The sequence below is a fragment of the Apteryx mantelli genome, chromosome 5 (assembly GCF_036417845.1).
Source record: "Apteryx mantelli isolate bAptMan1 chromosome 5, bAptMan1.hap1, whole genome shotgun sequence".
NCBI classification, from domain to species: Eukaryota; Metazoa; Chordata; class Aves; order Apterygiformes; family Apterygidae; genus Apteryx; species Apteryx mantelli.
Window position 1 is genome coordinate 42,833,891 of NC_089982.1, and position 14,605 is coordinate 42,848,495.

Sequence of the window (14,605 nt, forward strand, 5' to 3'; positions counted from 1 at the left end):
CAGCTCTGCGTACAGCTCTGGTCCCTGAAGAAAATATGCTCTGTTAAAGCACACTCTCTGCCGCCCCCCCCCCCCCCCCCCGCCTTTTTTGCTCTTGTTCTGAGTTTTGTCAATTGTATGTTGCTTTTGTAAAGACAGTGCTGGAATAAGGAGGAAATGAAAGGTGGCTGTTTAGGTGCTGGGAAACTGCAACCTTTTTTCTTTTTCTTTTTTTCTTTTCTTTCCCTCAAAAAAAAATCTGATTATAAAGATTAACAGTTGTGATGGATTTAATTGGAAGATGTATATCCAGTAGCTGTAAACTGCATTGGAAACATCTGTGTTAGGAATGGTTAAAAATGAGAGATTTCTTTACTGTAGCAGAAGAGGGAGGAAATATGATGTATTACAATTACAAAAGACAAGCATGCAAATGAATGTAATGAAAATAAAAATTCAGGCAGAATATGGAGTTAACTAACAAATTCTAAAGTAATTTGATTAAAAAATAATTGCTATTTTGTACATGAACTGTATATGAAAAATACTTGGAAAACCATAAATATAATCTAGTAATGGTTTTGAACACTTAAGTAGGCATGAGCTTCCAGTGTTAAATAGAGAGATCACAGCTAAAGTTTGGATTCTTCGTAATCTGGACAGTCTTATTTCTTACCTCAACTTTTTAGTGTTTGTGTACATCAAATTCTTTTTTCTATCATAGGTATTAAGAGAGGCTCAGACTTCCAGTGAAAAGGTTGGTAGATTAGGCTGATACAAATTTTAGTTATTCAGTGCAGAAAACTTTTTGTCTATGTAAGAAACCACAAATCAAAGCACAGTTCAATTATTTGCTTTTAGAAAGTTCTCTGTACCCAAGCACCATCTGTAATCCTACTGAGTAAGAGTCATGTGGTTTTGTAACACATTTTAAAAACATTGCTTCATCAGCATTGTCTCCTACCTTTTTTTGAGGGTATGAGAAGAGAAATCGTGTGATATTATATGTTTTTCTACTGTAGTTTGCATATGTAAAACTACTTTCTCTGATATTTCTAAATAGTCAAAACTTGCTGTGTGATGTGACGATAGTAGCTGAAGACATGGAAATTGCAGCGCATAGAGTTGTGCTAGCCGCCTGCAGCCCCTACTTCCATGCCATGTTTACAGGTACCAAATGTTTCAATACTTACTATCTTCTAATCCAGTCCAACTGTGTAAAGCACAAAATTAAATGACTTATGCTTTTTAGGATCTTATTTAACTTGTAAATAAGATAATAGGAGGCTTGTGTGTGTGTTTTTTGTTTTTTGGGTTTTCTTTTATGAATTTGTTCTCAGTATAAGGACATACTGGCATCTTAATCTTAGTTCACATGCTGCATGCTTTAAAAAGACTCCTTTATATAGACAAATTTACATATTAAGTAAGCCAGGAATAGTAGAGTTGTTGTACCCTTATGGCTATAATAATCTTGCTTGTACAAAAGAAGGTTAAAATAACTTTCATTTGAATTTTGAAGTAAATGATGTTCTTTAACAACTGTTCTTCCTGCTGCTACATTCTTCAGTCCCTGAGTATTCTGGGCTGTTAGTAGATGTGAAAGCTTTCTGTGACTTTGGCAGCCTATAGCTAGAGTGCATGTTTCAGTATTCTTTGGATAATTCTCTGTGACAGATGTACTGTGCATCATTGCCACAGCTTTTCTGTGCGGGCTTGATTCTGCCTCTGCTTGCTCCACGCTGGCCAAGTTATTGCTCTGTTGCTACAACAGGAAAGCCTGAGGGCTTGCAAGGCTAAAGTAGGTTCGGATTCATAGTACTTCCCAGCTGGATTCCTGTGCTGTGAATTTAATTCCATGATGGTTATAAATCATGTTGAAATCTTCTTGTGGAATTTGGTGTCAAAGTGAGAACACTACTAAATGCATGCTAAAATTAATTTCTGAAGTTTTGTTTATTCCTTCTCAAATCTTGTGCCAGTTTGGTCCTTAATGGTAGCCGTCTGAAATTAAGAGTTCTCTGCAGCATGTTACTTCTGGCCACTAGCTCAGGTTGAATCAGAAGTGTGGCCCTTGCCATGCTAGTATGCAAGCAAAATGGAGTTTTAATAACTATCCTTGTTTGCAACTGGACAACTGATACAATTTGAAATACTTCAGTATCCTGGGGAAGAAGCTAACTGTCAGCAATCACTTTATTGAAACTGAATAGGTATATAATCCAGCATATTCTTGATTTAATACATGGATATTTTGACACAGCCAGAGCTAAACAAAGAGTCAGTCCTAGCAGAAACAAAGGCTTTAAGTCATATGTGTAGAACAGCACAGAGCTCCTGTATAAATAGCTATTCCTCTAGCAGGTCTTTAGGTTTGCATCTGTGGTTGAGACAAACATTCTGAGTAAGTGATGCATTCTCTTAATTTTTACTGTTTTGTGTTGAGTTAAAATGAAAGCACCTGTTCCCAGTTTCTTTTCTTCACCTTAATAATAGAGAAACACAAGCCTCTTAAGTCCTGTGGTAAGGGCTGACTATTGTTTACTTTCACATGGAAAATACTCTTTCTCAGAGTAGAGTTCTATATTATGCTCTCTGTGGCAGCAAATCCTGGTTAAAGCATTCCTGCTTGCCCCTGGCTGCTTTTTTCTACACAGAAGTTTATCACCCTTTCGGTGTGCCAATGCAACTGTGTGTGGTCACTCTCCAAGTGGCATTGCTGAAATCCTTGTTTTCTAACTTCACTACCTCTTAGAAAATTTTTCTTGTCTTGTGTTTTTAAATGTAAGTTTTCATTGATCCTCTGTGGTGCAGGGTGTGGGAATGCTCACCTGGTGAACGGCTGGGAACCTTTTAACCCATTTGTGGAAATGTTTGTGTAGTTACAGTGAACCAAGTCAGTGGAGGTTTCAATAGAATTCCAGGCTGGCTTCAAGATTTGTCAACAGATTTTATACTACCATTATATACAGTTCCCAGCAAGGACCAGCTATGTTTTTAGTGTATTAGGGCAGTTCTCCACGGACATAATTCTGAAGTTCATCATAATTGTTATCTCTATGAAAACTGCAATTGATACTTCTCAGATGTACTTGTATTCTTATCCAGTAATCTGGAAGTTCAAATAAGCAAATTTGTTCCATTAACCAGCTACAGCCAAAAGGAAAAATGTCTTCCTCCATCCAAAGTTAGAGTGACTGAAAATACATTTAAAAAAAAAATTACACTTTTATGCTACAGGAGTACTTGTTCTTGACTTGAAATTAGAAGCTTATTTTTAGACACATGTTTGCAAGTTACTTCCATCTTTCTCTGAGTCATTAAGTAGTGCCTCCTGTGCAGGGCAGGGTACGGCTTTGGCTGTGATCAAACCCTTTGCCTAAGGGTTTGTCTGTTTCCACTCATTATAATGGTAGAAGCAGCTACATTAAGTACCTAGAATGAAAAATGTACAAAGTTTAGTAGGTTAATAATGATTATGTTTTAAGAAACAAAGTAAAAAAAAGAATAAGAATCTAGGGCTGTATGTGTCACAAGGAATCACTCTTCTTTCTATATACAGTGAAATTCTTTAGAAATATTTATTATAATCCTGAATTGAATTCCTTTAAAAGATTAAAGAAAGGGTGACAAAACCTCAGTGAAGGGGTACTTCAGTGGCCCTAGGAGCTGACCTGGGACAAGGGTGACCTGAGTTTATTTTTCTGTGCTGCCACAGTGGTTATCTTTAGGCAATTACCTGTTCTCTTCACTTCCGTTCTCTTCACTTCCATTCTCCACCTGTAAAATTGTAAAATAAAACAAAAAAACAAGCCCACTTTCCTACATCACTGGTGTGAGGAACCATATTAGTACTTCAGATAACCTTTTAGTAACTTCAGATCTACTGAGTGCTCTGCTGCTCCTGCCTGAGAGGTTGGACTAGCTCAGTGCTTTCCTTTCTACATCACTACAAACTCTGTGGAAACGTTTTGCTGCAGCTTTCCAGTGGTGAAATGACATCTTTGGAACGCCAGGTTCTAGCCTGAGGATGCCTAGCAAACGAACCTCTGGTTTTCAACATATGATCTTTCAAACAAGGTTTGGATCACAAGTGGACTGGTCTAGAATCGTAATAAGACTGTGTGCCCTTTTAGCATTAAAGGGAGAAGCAGCTCTCCTCTTTTGTAAATTCTGGGCTTTGTTGTTAAACAGAGAAGGTACCTATCCATGGCTCTAGAAGCCTTGACACAAAATCTGAAAACAAAACTAATGTGCCTGCAGAATATCAAACTCTGTGCTCTCCCACGCACACGATTTTCCCAAAGGACCACCTCCGCAGAAGCTTGCATAATAAATAACTTGCAGCATGCATGCTCTGAAGATCAATAGGTTTAATCTGTCAAACTAGAAGGAGAAACTTGAAATAGATGGCCCTTCAAAGAACATGCTGCAGTCATCTTTCAAAGGTGTCGGGAAATGTTTCAGTGGAACAGGTGAAAAGAGAAAGTTCTGCAGGGGCTGGATTTTACTTTTTTCGTGTGGCTCATCAGTGCTTTCCAGAATGCTAGCAACCATTGTGTAGTAGTATGTTGCTGTAGATGTTCTCCTGCATTCCTTACCACTTAAAAGGTTGATTTAAAATGCCATTGAGCATTCAGCTTAAGAAGGGCATGAATAACAATAATGAATTTCTCATTTGCCAAATTGCACTCAGTAAAATGCATTGTTCGTCATCAATCCTAGAGCCCACAGTTAGGATAACGAACATTGAAAATATGTATGTAATTTGCAGGGAAATATCAGCAGTGATAGCCATCTTCTTGATCATTCCCCATCCTGTCTGCTTTTAGTGTTATATGGACTGAATTTGTTACCTCATCAGTACCCTTTACTCTAGATGCTTAGGGGAAAGAAATAGGAATATATACAATATATAAGAATAAGAAATGGATGTATCAATATTGAGATACACTTTTTTGAAGCCAAAGTTTATATATCTACCAATATGACCAGTGTAGTTTGTGTTTCACTTCCCAATCTATAATCAATGAAAAAAGAATTAAATATCTCAGATGACCAGATGTTTGCTTAGTAGTCATGGAGAAGGTTGTGGTCATTACTCAGTGTATTTTTAGGCGATTATTTCAGATACAAACAAAATGTTGCATTTTGAGAATTATTATATTTCAGAAGGCAGAAGCTATTTTGCAGGCCTTTCTGTGAAGATTAATTCTGGAATATGGCCAGTATTTCAGCCTCCACAAGATAAGACCCAACAAGTTTTCCCTTGCTTACCATTTTATCTTAGCTTGAGTTTTCACAATTAAATCAGATCTGTAACACAGGTGCAATTGCTGAGGGAATAATAAGTAGGCAAGCAAAGAAATATGTATATTAATTCTTTTTTGGGGGTAGATTTTTAAAAAATTTTTTTTTGTAAAATCTCTACAGACTCTGTTTGATATGCTCCTTCAATTAAGGAGTTAATAATGCAAGAAGTACTTCAGTGGTTTACAATGCTAGCAAAATATTTTTGTATGCATTTGAAGGGTGTTATTTAGGTCTCATAACCATATTTTACTGATATTATACACTGGAGAAAATAGGTCACCTGCAATAATAGTATTAACCCATGTAGCATTCAGCTGATGGTAACTCCTAAAGGGAGGAAGGAAAGAAGGAAATTGAATTCTTCTTACAGTGATTTTATTATTACAAGTGATCATGCACAAAAAATTTCTGCTGCAGGCAAGAGCAGTTACTATTAAATTCTTTCTAATTTGTGCTCTGTTTTAATCTAACTTACTTGACTACCAAACTCTATTTTTAGGTGAGATGAGTGAAAGCCGAGCGAAGAGAGTTCGAATAAAGGAAGTTGATGGCTGGACGCTAAGAATGCTTATTGATTATATTTACACTGCTGAAATTCAAGTTACAGAAGAAAATGTACAGGTAAGAGTGAGGATATTTTCTACAGCAAAAGAGATGTTAATGTGCAGAATCCTTTAGTTTGCCAATGTGTTTTGACTCAGACATGGGAAATCTCATCTGCAAACTGCAAGCTTTTTCGGACCCCATGCCTACAAAGCAAGTAGCCATACTGCTTAAATTCTGGGCCACATTCAGAGACTACTGAAGTAAATAAAAAGGGTCAATTGACTTTAATGACCCTTAGAAACAATCCTTATTTAATACAACAGAGTAGAAGGTCTCCTCTGCCCAAAATTACTGCTGTCAGCCACATCTATACTGCTCCCTCCCTGAGACTTCAGTGCAACTTACTAGTGACTTACAAAGTAGATTTACTCTTAAATGTGAAACTATGTCCTCCAATATAAGTGTTTTGTTTGATTTTTTTTTTTTTTCCTGTTAATCTAAAAAATAAATTGTTACCTTATCTGTGGCCAACTGTTCAGGAATTTTTAGTTGGTTTGATTTTTTTTTTTTTTTTTTTTTTTTTTTTTAATCAACTGATTTTTAACATGAAGGCTTTGGCCATCCCATACAAATAGAGCTAATCAGTTTTTCTTATCAGAACTGTTTTAAAAGCTGAGGCTTCAAACAGAATAGAACAAACACAAGCCTAGGAAAAACATAGCTTCAATGCCATTAATGTTTTCTAACTACAAATCCTGAAGATGGGCAGGGTAAACCCCCCCCCCCTTCCCCCTCATATCTTTTGAGATCTGCCTTGATTTTTTTTTTTAAACTTTAATTCTAATTGCTTAACAGGTGGCATATGTAATTCTCTTGTTTTCCTCCTTGATCCTATGCCCTTGTTTCTCCTCTTGCTCAGTGCTAGATTACTAGCAGTCATTTTGCTGCTCTTGCAGGGGACAAAAACATGTTACTGTATATGGCATTGATAACTTCTATTGCAACTGTGCATCCTGAAATTAATCGCTTTTATTAAGCGCTAGGCTGAAGTTAATTACTTTTTACTGGCTGCTGAATCAGGTGTTGTCTTAGCTATGTTTGATTGAAGGTTTTAGAATGAGATTTCATGTTACCAACTCAAAATGAAATACCCTACTACTGAACTGCTATGTTTTAGGTCATACCACATGTCTTCTGATTCTGCAGGGTTAATTTTCTGTTACCTACTCCTTAAGGTATTGTTTACTCCTGGTCAGATGACAGGTGTGAATAGTGAAAAACCTGTATGAAATTGTGTTGTATTTTGCCAATCTATCAGTTGTACAAATCTCAGTCATGCTGCAAAAGACCTCTTGCCAAATCCAAAGGTGTCAGAGATTGTTTCTGGTTAACAAGCAGTCTAGTGTGTTTTGACTGCAGGTTCTGTCTAGGAGGATGCATTTTAGCCTGATGTTGACAATGTTGACTCTCTTCTATGTTCATGGGGAAGAAAAATCAGTCTTCTATTTCTTCCTCATACAAGACTCATTAAAGGCCAGAAAGCTTCAAGTTTAAAACTCCTAAGTCTGATGCAGGCTTTCATTTTCACAGCTCCAGATTACCTGGCTGTTTGAAGATATATCTAATGATGTTGGGGTTGATAATATAAATAATGTGACCTGGTGAGTGATATTACAAGTTTGTAGTTTCTTGGGTACTGGAAAGACAGCTGAGCTTTTAAGTGGATTTGGATTTATTGCAATAATAGTTGCATTTTAATTTAATGTTGATATTGGATATACTTGTAATAAATGTAAAGCTATTCTTCCTTTGTCATTCATCCTCTTTGTACTATCAGCACTAAATATGTACTATTTGTTTGCAGTAGGGTAGAGCTGAACACTATGAGTAGGACCAAATAAACTGATGCAAGTTCTTTTCTTTAAGTTTAAAAGCCAGGGTGGGAAATTGTTATTGTGAATTTCTGAAAACTTAGAATCCTAGCACAGACTGTCAGACCTCAGTTAAAACTGTGTTCTCTCCATAAACAAGTTGCATGGTCTTAAGACTTGCTCTAGCTCTCAATTTCCTATCTGTATAACAGGGCTAAGTAGAGCTGGAAGGTATTGTGAAATATTTTGATGATTAAGAATTCTTGTAGGAATACAAAACCTTGAATACCAAAGATGCAATAATACTGTCTCTAACTTTTTAATATTTAGTTACAGTGCTTAACTAGAGCTTCAGCTTGTAGGTAGCTACTTAAGTTTCTTATATCTGATATCCTTTGTGGGATTTCAAGCTCATTATTCTGTCTCTTCAGGTTATCCATAGTAAGAAGTTGTATTGAATTAATTTCTTACACATGATATAATGTTTCAAAAGGGCATGAGCCCTTTTGAGCCCTTCACATTTAAGTAATGCAGAATTCCTAAATACTTTGGCACTAACATAATTACACTGTGTGTTTATAAAATCTATAGCCACAGTATAGCCAAGCTCACAAGTTGTTCCTCAACAGGCAAATAACTATGACCTTCTTTCATTAATGTCTTACTTGATTTAGACATGAGCAGGGAATTGTTTCCGTAAAGTGCCTTGTGAAGTTCTAAATAAAGACCATTATTTTAGTTTTCCATTGTTGAGTTCTCATGTGTTTTTGGGCAAGGAGGAGGGAGAAAAGTCAGGTGTAGCCAGTGAGTGAGTGAAAAACATGTTAATTTAGAGCATGAACTATGAACATTGGAGGCCTGCGGTTGTTGTCACTATGTTAATTAAACATAAAAGAGAACATTTGTTCTTTTCTTTAATTTTAGTTCAATGTCAATAGTGTTTTTTTTCCCCCAGCATAAGACATCTGGTATATGAAAATGATAAAATAACTCATTCTAAATGAAGAACAAATACTAGAAGGAAATCAAGAACCTACGTACATCGTTCATCTCTAATGACACTCACTTTGCATAATGCTGTACCAATGTTTCTATCATATTTACATATTATGTCACGTTTTTCTACGTACTCAACTCTCTACATTCCTTTTTTTTCAGAAAGGAAATTAAATGCCAGACTTAATGCAATATAACATTTTTGCGTTTTAAGAAGGTAACATCAAAGTTAATGTTTTCAGAGGGAAAATCAACTTTCTCACACATCAAATTTTTTTCAATTTCCATATAGGTATTAACTACACTCAATGCACAATGTGGGAGAGTTAGTTACTATAAGAAGCTCATGCATGAATAACTCTCCCACACTATGCGTGTGCATTCCAGCATGTATTTAGTCAGCTTTATACCTAGGGCCTCTACTGAGCATAAATATGAGAGCAGGAACTTGAGAAATCCCTGGATTCGTTCAAGAGCTGTGACCTTAAGGGCTTTAGAAGTCAGTCTGGTTCAGGGTAAGTGGAATGGAATTGTGGAAAGATGTTATAAAGTTCTGGCAGTTAGTTATTCCTTTAGGATTCTGTGCTACAGTTTTCTGTTCCCTTGGTTGTGCTGATACAACTTTTTGCTGGATTGCATTATAAATCAGATCACTGAATTTATTATTAAAAAAAAAAAAGGGCCTTTCCCCGAACAGATTTTTTTTTTTGAGGTGTTATTTTGAACCTTGATCTTTCCAAGGTTCTGGTTTATAGCATGGCTATAAACCTGTTTTTGATGCAATATTGTGGGTTAGTGTATTAAAGTGTGGAAATGTATACCCATGGTGGAAGTGGACATTTCCCTACTGCCTAAGGAAAACATTACATGTAGCTTCACTTTGGACCTATTGATAAACATGCTGTCTTGCTTTTGAACAAGAAGTGTGCACAAGAGATAACAAAAAAGAGAATCACAAATAATACTATTTTTACAGAGCTCTATCCTGGCATGTCCCTCCCTTTAAAGAATTTGTTAGTTATAGCCAACACAAAATCCAAAATCCTGAATAGGATCTTTTTTAGTATGTATCGGTTTTTGTGTTCATTTTTTGAAATCATTCAATGACAATGTTTGCACAGTAATGAGCATATTATATAATGAGCATATTATATACACAGAAACACACAATACGTGTGTATATATTTCCTTTGTAACTCTTACGGTTCATGCACCTATTGCCACTTAAAGTACAACATGTGCTTCCATGTGAATAGGAGTGTTTATCATAGGACGTGGTCATAAGGGTTGACAGCATAGTTAGTCTGAGGTGCTCTTGAAACAAAAAGACCAAAGAAGCAGCTTATTTTCTCATGAAGTTTTAAGAATTTTCAAGAGAAGCAGTGAGGTATCTGCTGAGTTTGTCTGACAATCTCAGCTAAATGTTTCTCTAGTGCAGACATCAACTTACAGGATATGGGGTAAAAGAGAGATTTCTGTATTTGTATCTCTGATCCATGAGGAAAAGAACAGTGACCCAGCTGCAGATAAAAGCCTTCATTCAGAGATTTGTTCTTAGCCAGCAAACAATCCATTTCTACAAACAGAACAAATAAATTTGTGTGTTTTCCTTTATACAAAGGGCTGTACTATATTGCAGCTGCTCCATCAGGGAGAAGTCTGAAAGGGCTTTGGAACTACATACTAAATCTTACTATTTAAGTCTCTTTCTATATTATTATTGTTAAGCAGTCCTTGGATAATCATTGATTTCCATTATGAAAAAGCTGCATCCTGATTTCTAGGCATGTCTTCATTTGATGCAAGAAAGCTCAATTCACAGTTTGGTTTCCCTGTTTGCTAAATTATAGCAACTGAAAATAGTATTAAGTTAAACAGGGTTAAACAATTCTTCCATGGCACCGTTAATAAAGATGTGATAGCCTGTGTTAAGTCCTGAGTTACATGTGTATTATTGTAGAAATGATTGTAGTGAAATAGAAAAAAGGATGGCAGTGGCCCTCATGTTGTCCAAATGTCTTACTGAGGCTGTGGTTCTCTAGTGTGGTACTTGTAATGAAGGCTTGGAGTAGTCTTGCGGCACCTGGTCAGCCTTAGGTTCTACTGACTGAACAACTTGCAGGGTTGTGTCTCAGTCCAGATCAGGAAAGCGCTCTAGTTCTAAAATGAACAGATACCCCGCACCAGAAAAATCTCCAAATTTGTGGGAACAGGTGTGTTTTTCTAGATGGTCAGTTGCTTAATCTTGTCTGTGTCATGGCCCTGCAAACCACTGGATGGGCAGGACGCAGGGTGTGCTAAAGAACCCTAAGGAAGAAGGAATAGAAGATTAAGTGGGAATAGTGTAAACCATTATTGTACATGAAACAGTGGCAGTGTGTTTCTAGCCTAACCATGACAGAGCATATCTAATCTAGCAATGGAAATTTTATAACATCTCTTACGTAGTTTGCTTCAATACCCTTTATAGGTAAAAAGGTAATATCTGACTTGAGTTGTCTTTGCTCTGGATTAGAGCAATTTCTGGTACTTGACTCTGCTGTATTGAAAAGCAACTGATTGCTAGTCTTGTTATAAGTCTTATATGTTGAAAGACTGTTATTATCTTCTGTTATCTTCTTTTAATTTGTTTTCTTTAGTCTAAACATTGACTTTTTTTGGAGACGATATTTTCTAAATCTTTTACCATTCTTGTTGCCCTGGACTCTTCCTATTTAATCTACATTTACATTTTTAACATACAAAACTGGAGCCAGTGGTCCATCTGAGGCCTGACTAATGCAGACTAGAGTGAAATTGCTAGCTTCTGTGTAAAATACAGGGCAGGATTCTTTACTGTGTCGTTGGGTGAGATCTCTTTTCCAATAACATCACATTGACATCAGCAGTCTCTTTATGCTAGTGGAAAAAGAGAATGAGAATATAAAAATATGCCAGTGGGGAGAGAGAATGAACATATAAGGTCATCATGCAGTGGAGGTCAGTGGGAGAAGGGACTTGTGGTTCCCCTTAATTTTGATATGTGCTAACTTCAGTAGTCTGTTTTAAATATTTATACTTATTAATGTAATACTTCTAATAATACATTGAAAACAGAGCCACCAGAAGTCATAATCTGAATTATAGTAAAGTATTTTTCAATAAATTTATTAGGCAAGAGTTCAATTTCACACCAGGAACTGATCTGTTACAAAAAGATGTCATTTTGCAAGTCAGTTTTCAGAGTACAGCCATGTGTTAAAATTGATTTAAATAAAAAAATGTAACAAAATTAACTATTTTTGTTTTGGTTGACTCATAACCTTGAATTCAAGAAATGCTCAATTATCTTTTGAAACTCAGCAAGAACAGAAAAGAATAAACTATTGAAGATTGTGTAAACTTATCTCTAACCTTCTGCAAGGTGGGGGGACAGCAAGAAGAAAATGTGTGCAAGGCTGTTTAAAAATGTTTGAGAAATATGTAGAATATCTTTTGAGGAGACCATTACATGGAATAGAATGCAGACATGAATAATTCATATTTGTTTCTGTTGAGAACAAAGCAAAATACAAGGAATAAATTTTAGTTGCAATAGACTGTAATAAAAATTGGTGCTATCAGTGTGAAGTTCACATAAATATAGTATCCCACAGAGAACAGTCATGCTAAAAGTAGTCCGAATTTAAAGCAAAAAAAAAAAATTCTGTGCAGCATGTAACATAAATTCTTATTTGTTTTTCTGCTTAACACTAGGATAAACTTAGGGTCAGAATATTCAGAATAAATTGTTATATCACATTTAGAAGTGGTCCCCTTGTGATACGTCACCTACAGTTTTATGGGGGTGGGACATGTAAAATGATCTCTTCTAGGGGCTAACAGTTTCTTCTGAAACTGCTGTATTTCCAGAATATCTGATTAGGTAATGGCTGTTTTTTTCGGGTTCCCCTCCTCCATGCCTCTTTCTCGTGACTGTTTCAAATTCCCTCCTTCACTGCTCTTTTCATTAAGGGATGAACTCACTGGTTTATTGAAGTTTAATTCCAAAGGGGTTCAGGATCGTGATGGAATTACCTGTTTAACAAGTTGCTGCACATCAGTTGAACGACAGTAGCTGTTTATGTGTGCTTTCAGCTTGAAGAAAGTATAAAATGACTTTGTGTAAGCCAGTTTAAGACTCACATCAGTTTACTTGGTATCTGCCAGTCTTTGAGTACATGATCAAATTACTATAGCTTAAATTCCAGTAAGCTTCAGAGCAGTAATGTCTTTATATCTGAGCTAAGAGTCAAAATACACCTAGGAATATTTTGATGTTTACCAAGCTTTATCCTCAGAAGAAATATTTTGTGTTTATAAGCTGGTGATTAAACTAGCAGTCTTTGTATGAGTTAGCAGCATTGTGATGTGTAAAGAGCATAAAACACATGCTGCATATTTTTGTGACTAGATTCAATTTAAATACCCAACTTAGAATTTCTTTTCAAGAGTTTCCAAAGCCTATCAATAAATTATACCCTTTGAACACTAAATAGCATCTCTTTTCCCTTATTGAATCAAAGGATGCACCTCACCTCTCAAAGGGATATTTTTAGTTTTCTTTATGAACACTGGAAATGTTTCATTTTGAACAGGGTGGATTTTTCCCTTTTAAAACCAAAGACTGTCCTTTTCAAGCACATGGTTGGATATCATAAGAAGAGAGAGTCCATTTAAGTATTTGAACAGAGAAGTGCATTCTGTGTCCTGGAAGTAAGCATGCTGCTGTGTAAGTGGGTGGAAGCAAGAAAAGAAATATTTATTCAACTGAACTGACTGTTGTGAAACTTAAACTGAATCTTTTATTTAAAACAGAGCCTACTTTATGAAAATATTTTTTATATATATATATATATACACACAAAAATAAAATTGCTTTGAGTCAAAGTAATGCTGAAATTAGTTCCACAGGAACTTGGCTATTCAGAGAGCCTATGAAAGAAATGCCTGGAAAAAAATTGCTACACTTGGTTTAGGAACCTAAAAATGGCAGGAAGGGAATGAGTTTTATCTGGATATATTTGCAGATGTGCTTTTCTGTCCACGTCTTAAGGAGTTTGTGATAATCAGGGAAAGTGAAACAGCTTTAAGTGAAAGTATATCTTGCAGAGTAATAGTGTGAGGTAGGCTGCATCTAAGCAGTTATAGGTGTATCGATTATAATTAACAAATTGCATGTCACCAAGAGACCGGCAGAGAGTTAATATAGGTCCAGCACCTCCCCAGTCATGTACTCTCCTGAAATGCAATGCTCCCTAAGCAGACTGTATCCTGAATTAACAGTGATCTCTAGTTTCCAAGTACAATATTATACAATAGGCAGTGCAGTTTGGCGATGAAAACATGGGTAATGATAGCAATGTTTGTGGCTAGAAAAAGTCAAAACCTTCTAGCAGATGCAAATAACTTAATGAAACTGGGTTAGTGCTGTGCCACAAGTTAAATTCTTGATCCCAGAAGTTTGCAGGCTGATTGTTGATAAACCCCTTTTGATTATTTTCAATCATGTCTACTGGCTACAGTTGCCCTGTGGGAGCATTTTAAAATTATTTTTCAGAGTATACCTATAGTTTCCATTGAAACTTTCACTATATTATTTATTCACTGAATGTGAGTTTTGGGTTACTAGATGTATGTTTTAAATCAGTGATTGATTTCCCCTTCTTCCACCCCAGTTCTTTGCACAGCTATTCTTGTGTGTCTCCACAGTACCAGAGAGCCACTCTTTAAAACTTTCTGGTCTTGGCGTAGTTTCTAAAGCCTTACCAGGCAAACGTGGGCACTTGCCCATTTCTGGGTGAGAAGGGAGCACGGGAGGCTTGTGGCCCTGGGTTCTCACTGCTGAGCTGCTGCTGTTGGGAACAGACTCTTGGGCCGCG

General features: G+C 36.3%; 1 protein-coding gene across 10 annotated transcripts in view; it reads left to right on the forward strand.

The window, feature by feature from the left end:
- The window catches only part of KLHL2 (kelch like family member 2), a 64,124-nt gene that overhangs the window by 6,354 nt on the left and 43,165 nt on the right, over positions 1–14,605 (forward strand). For 9 of the 10 annotated variants that reach the window (XM_067297885.1, XM_067297878.1, XM_067297880.1 and 6 more), the window contains exons 3-4: positions 1,043–1,149; positions 5,792–5,913. In XM_067297885.1, the coding sequence (XP_067153986.1) occupies positions 1,043–1,149; positions 5,792–5,913 (229 nt within the window). The remainder of the gene's footprint in view (positions 1–1,042; positions 1,150–5,791; positions 5,914–14,605) is intronic. The other variant, XM_013942190.1, reaches the window with a different exon arrangement.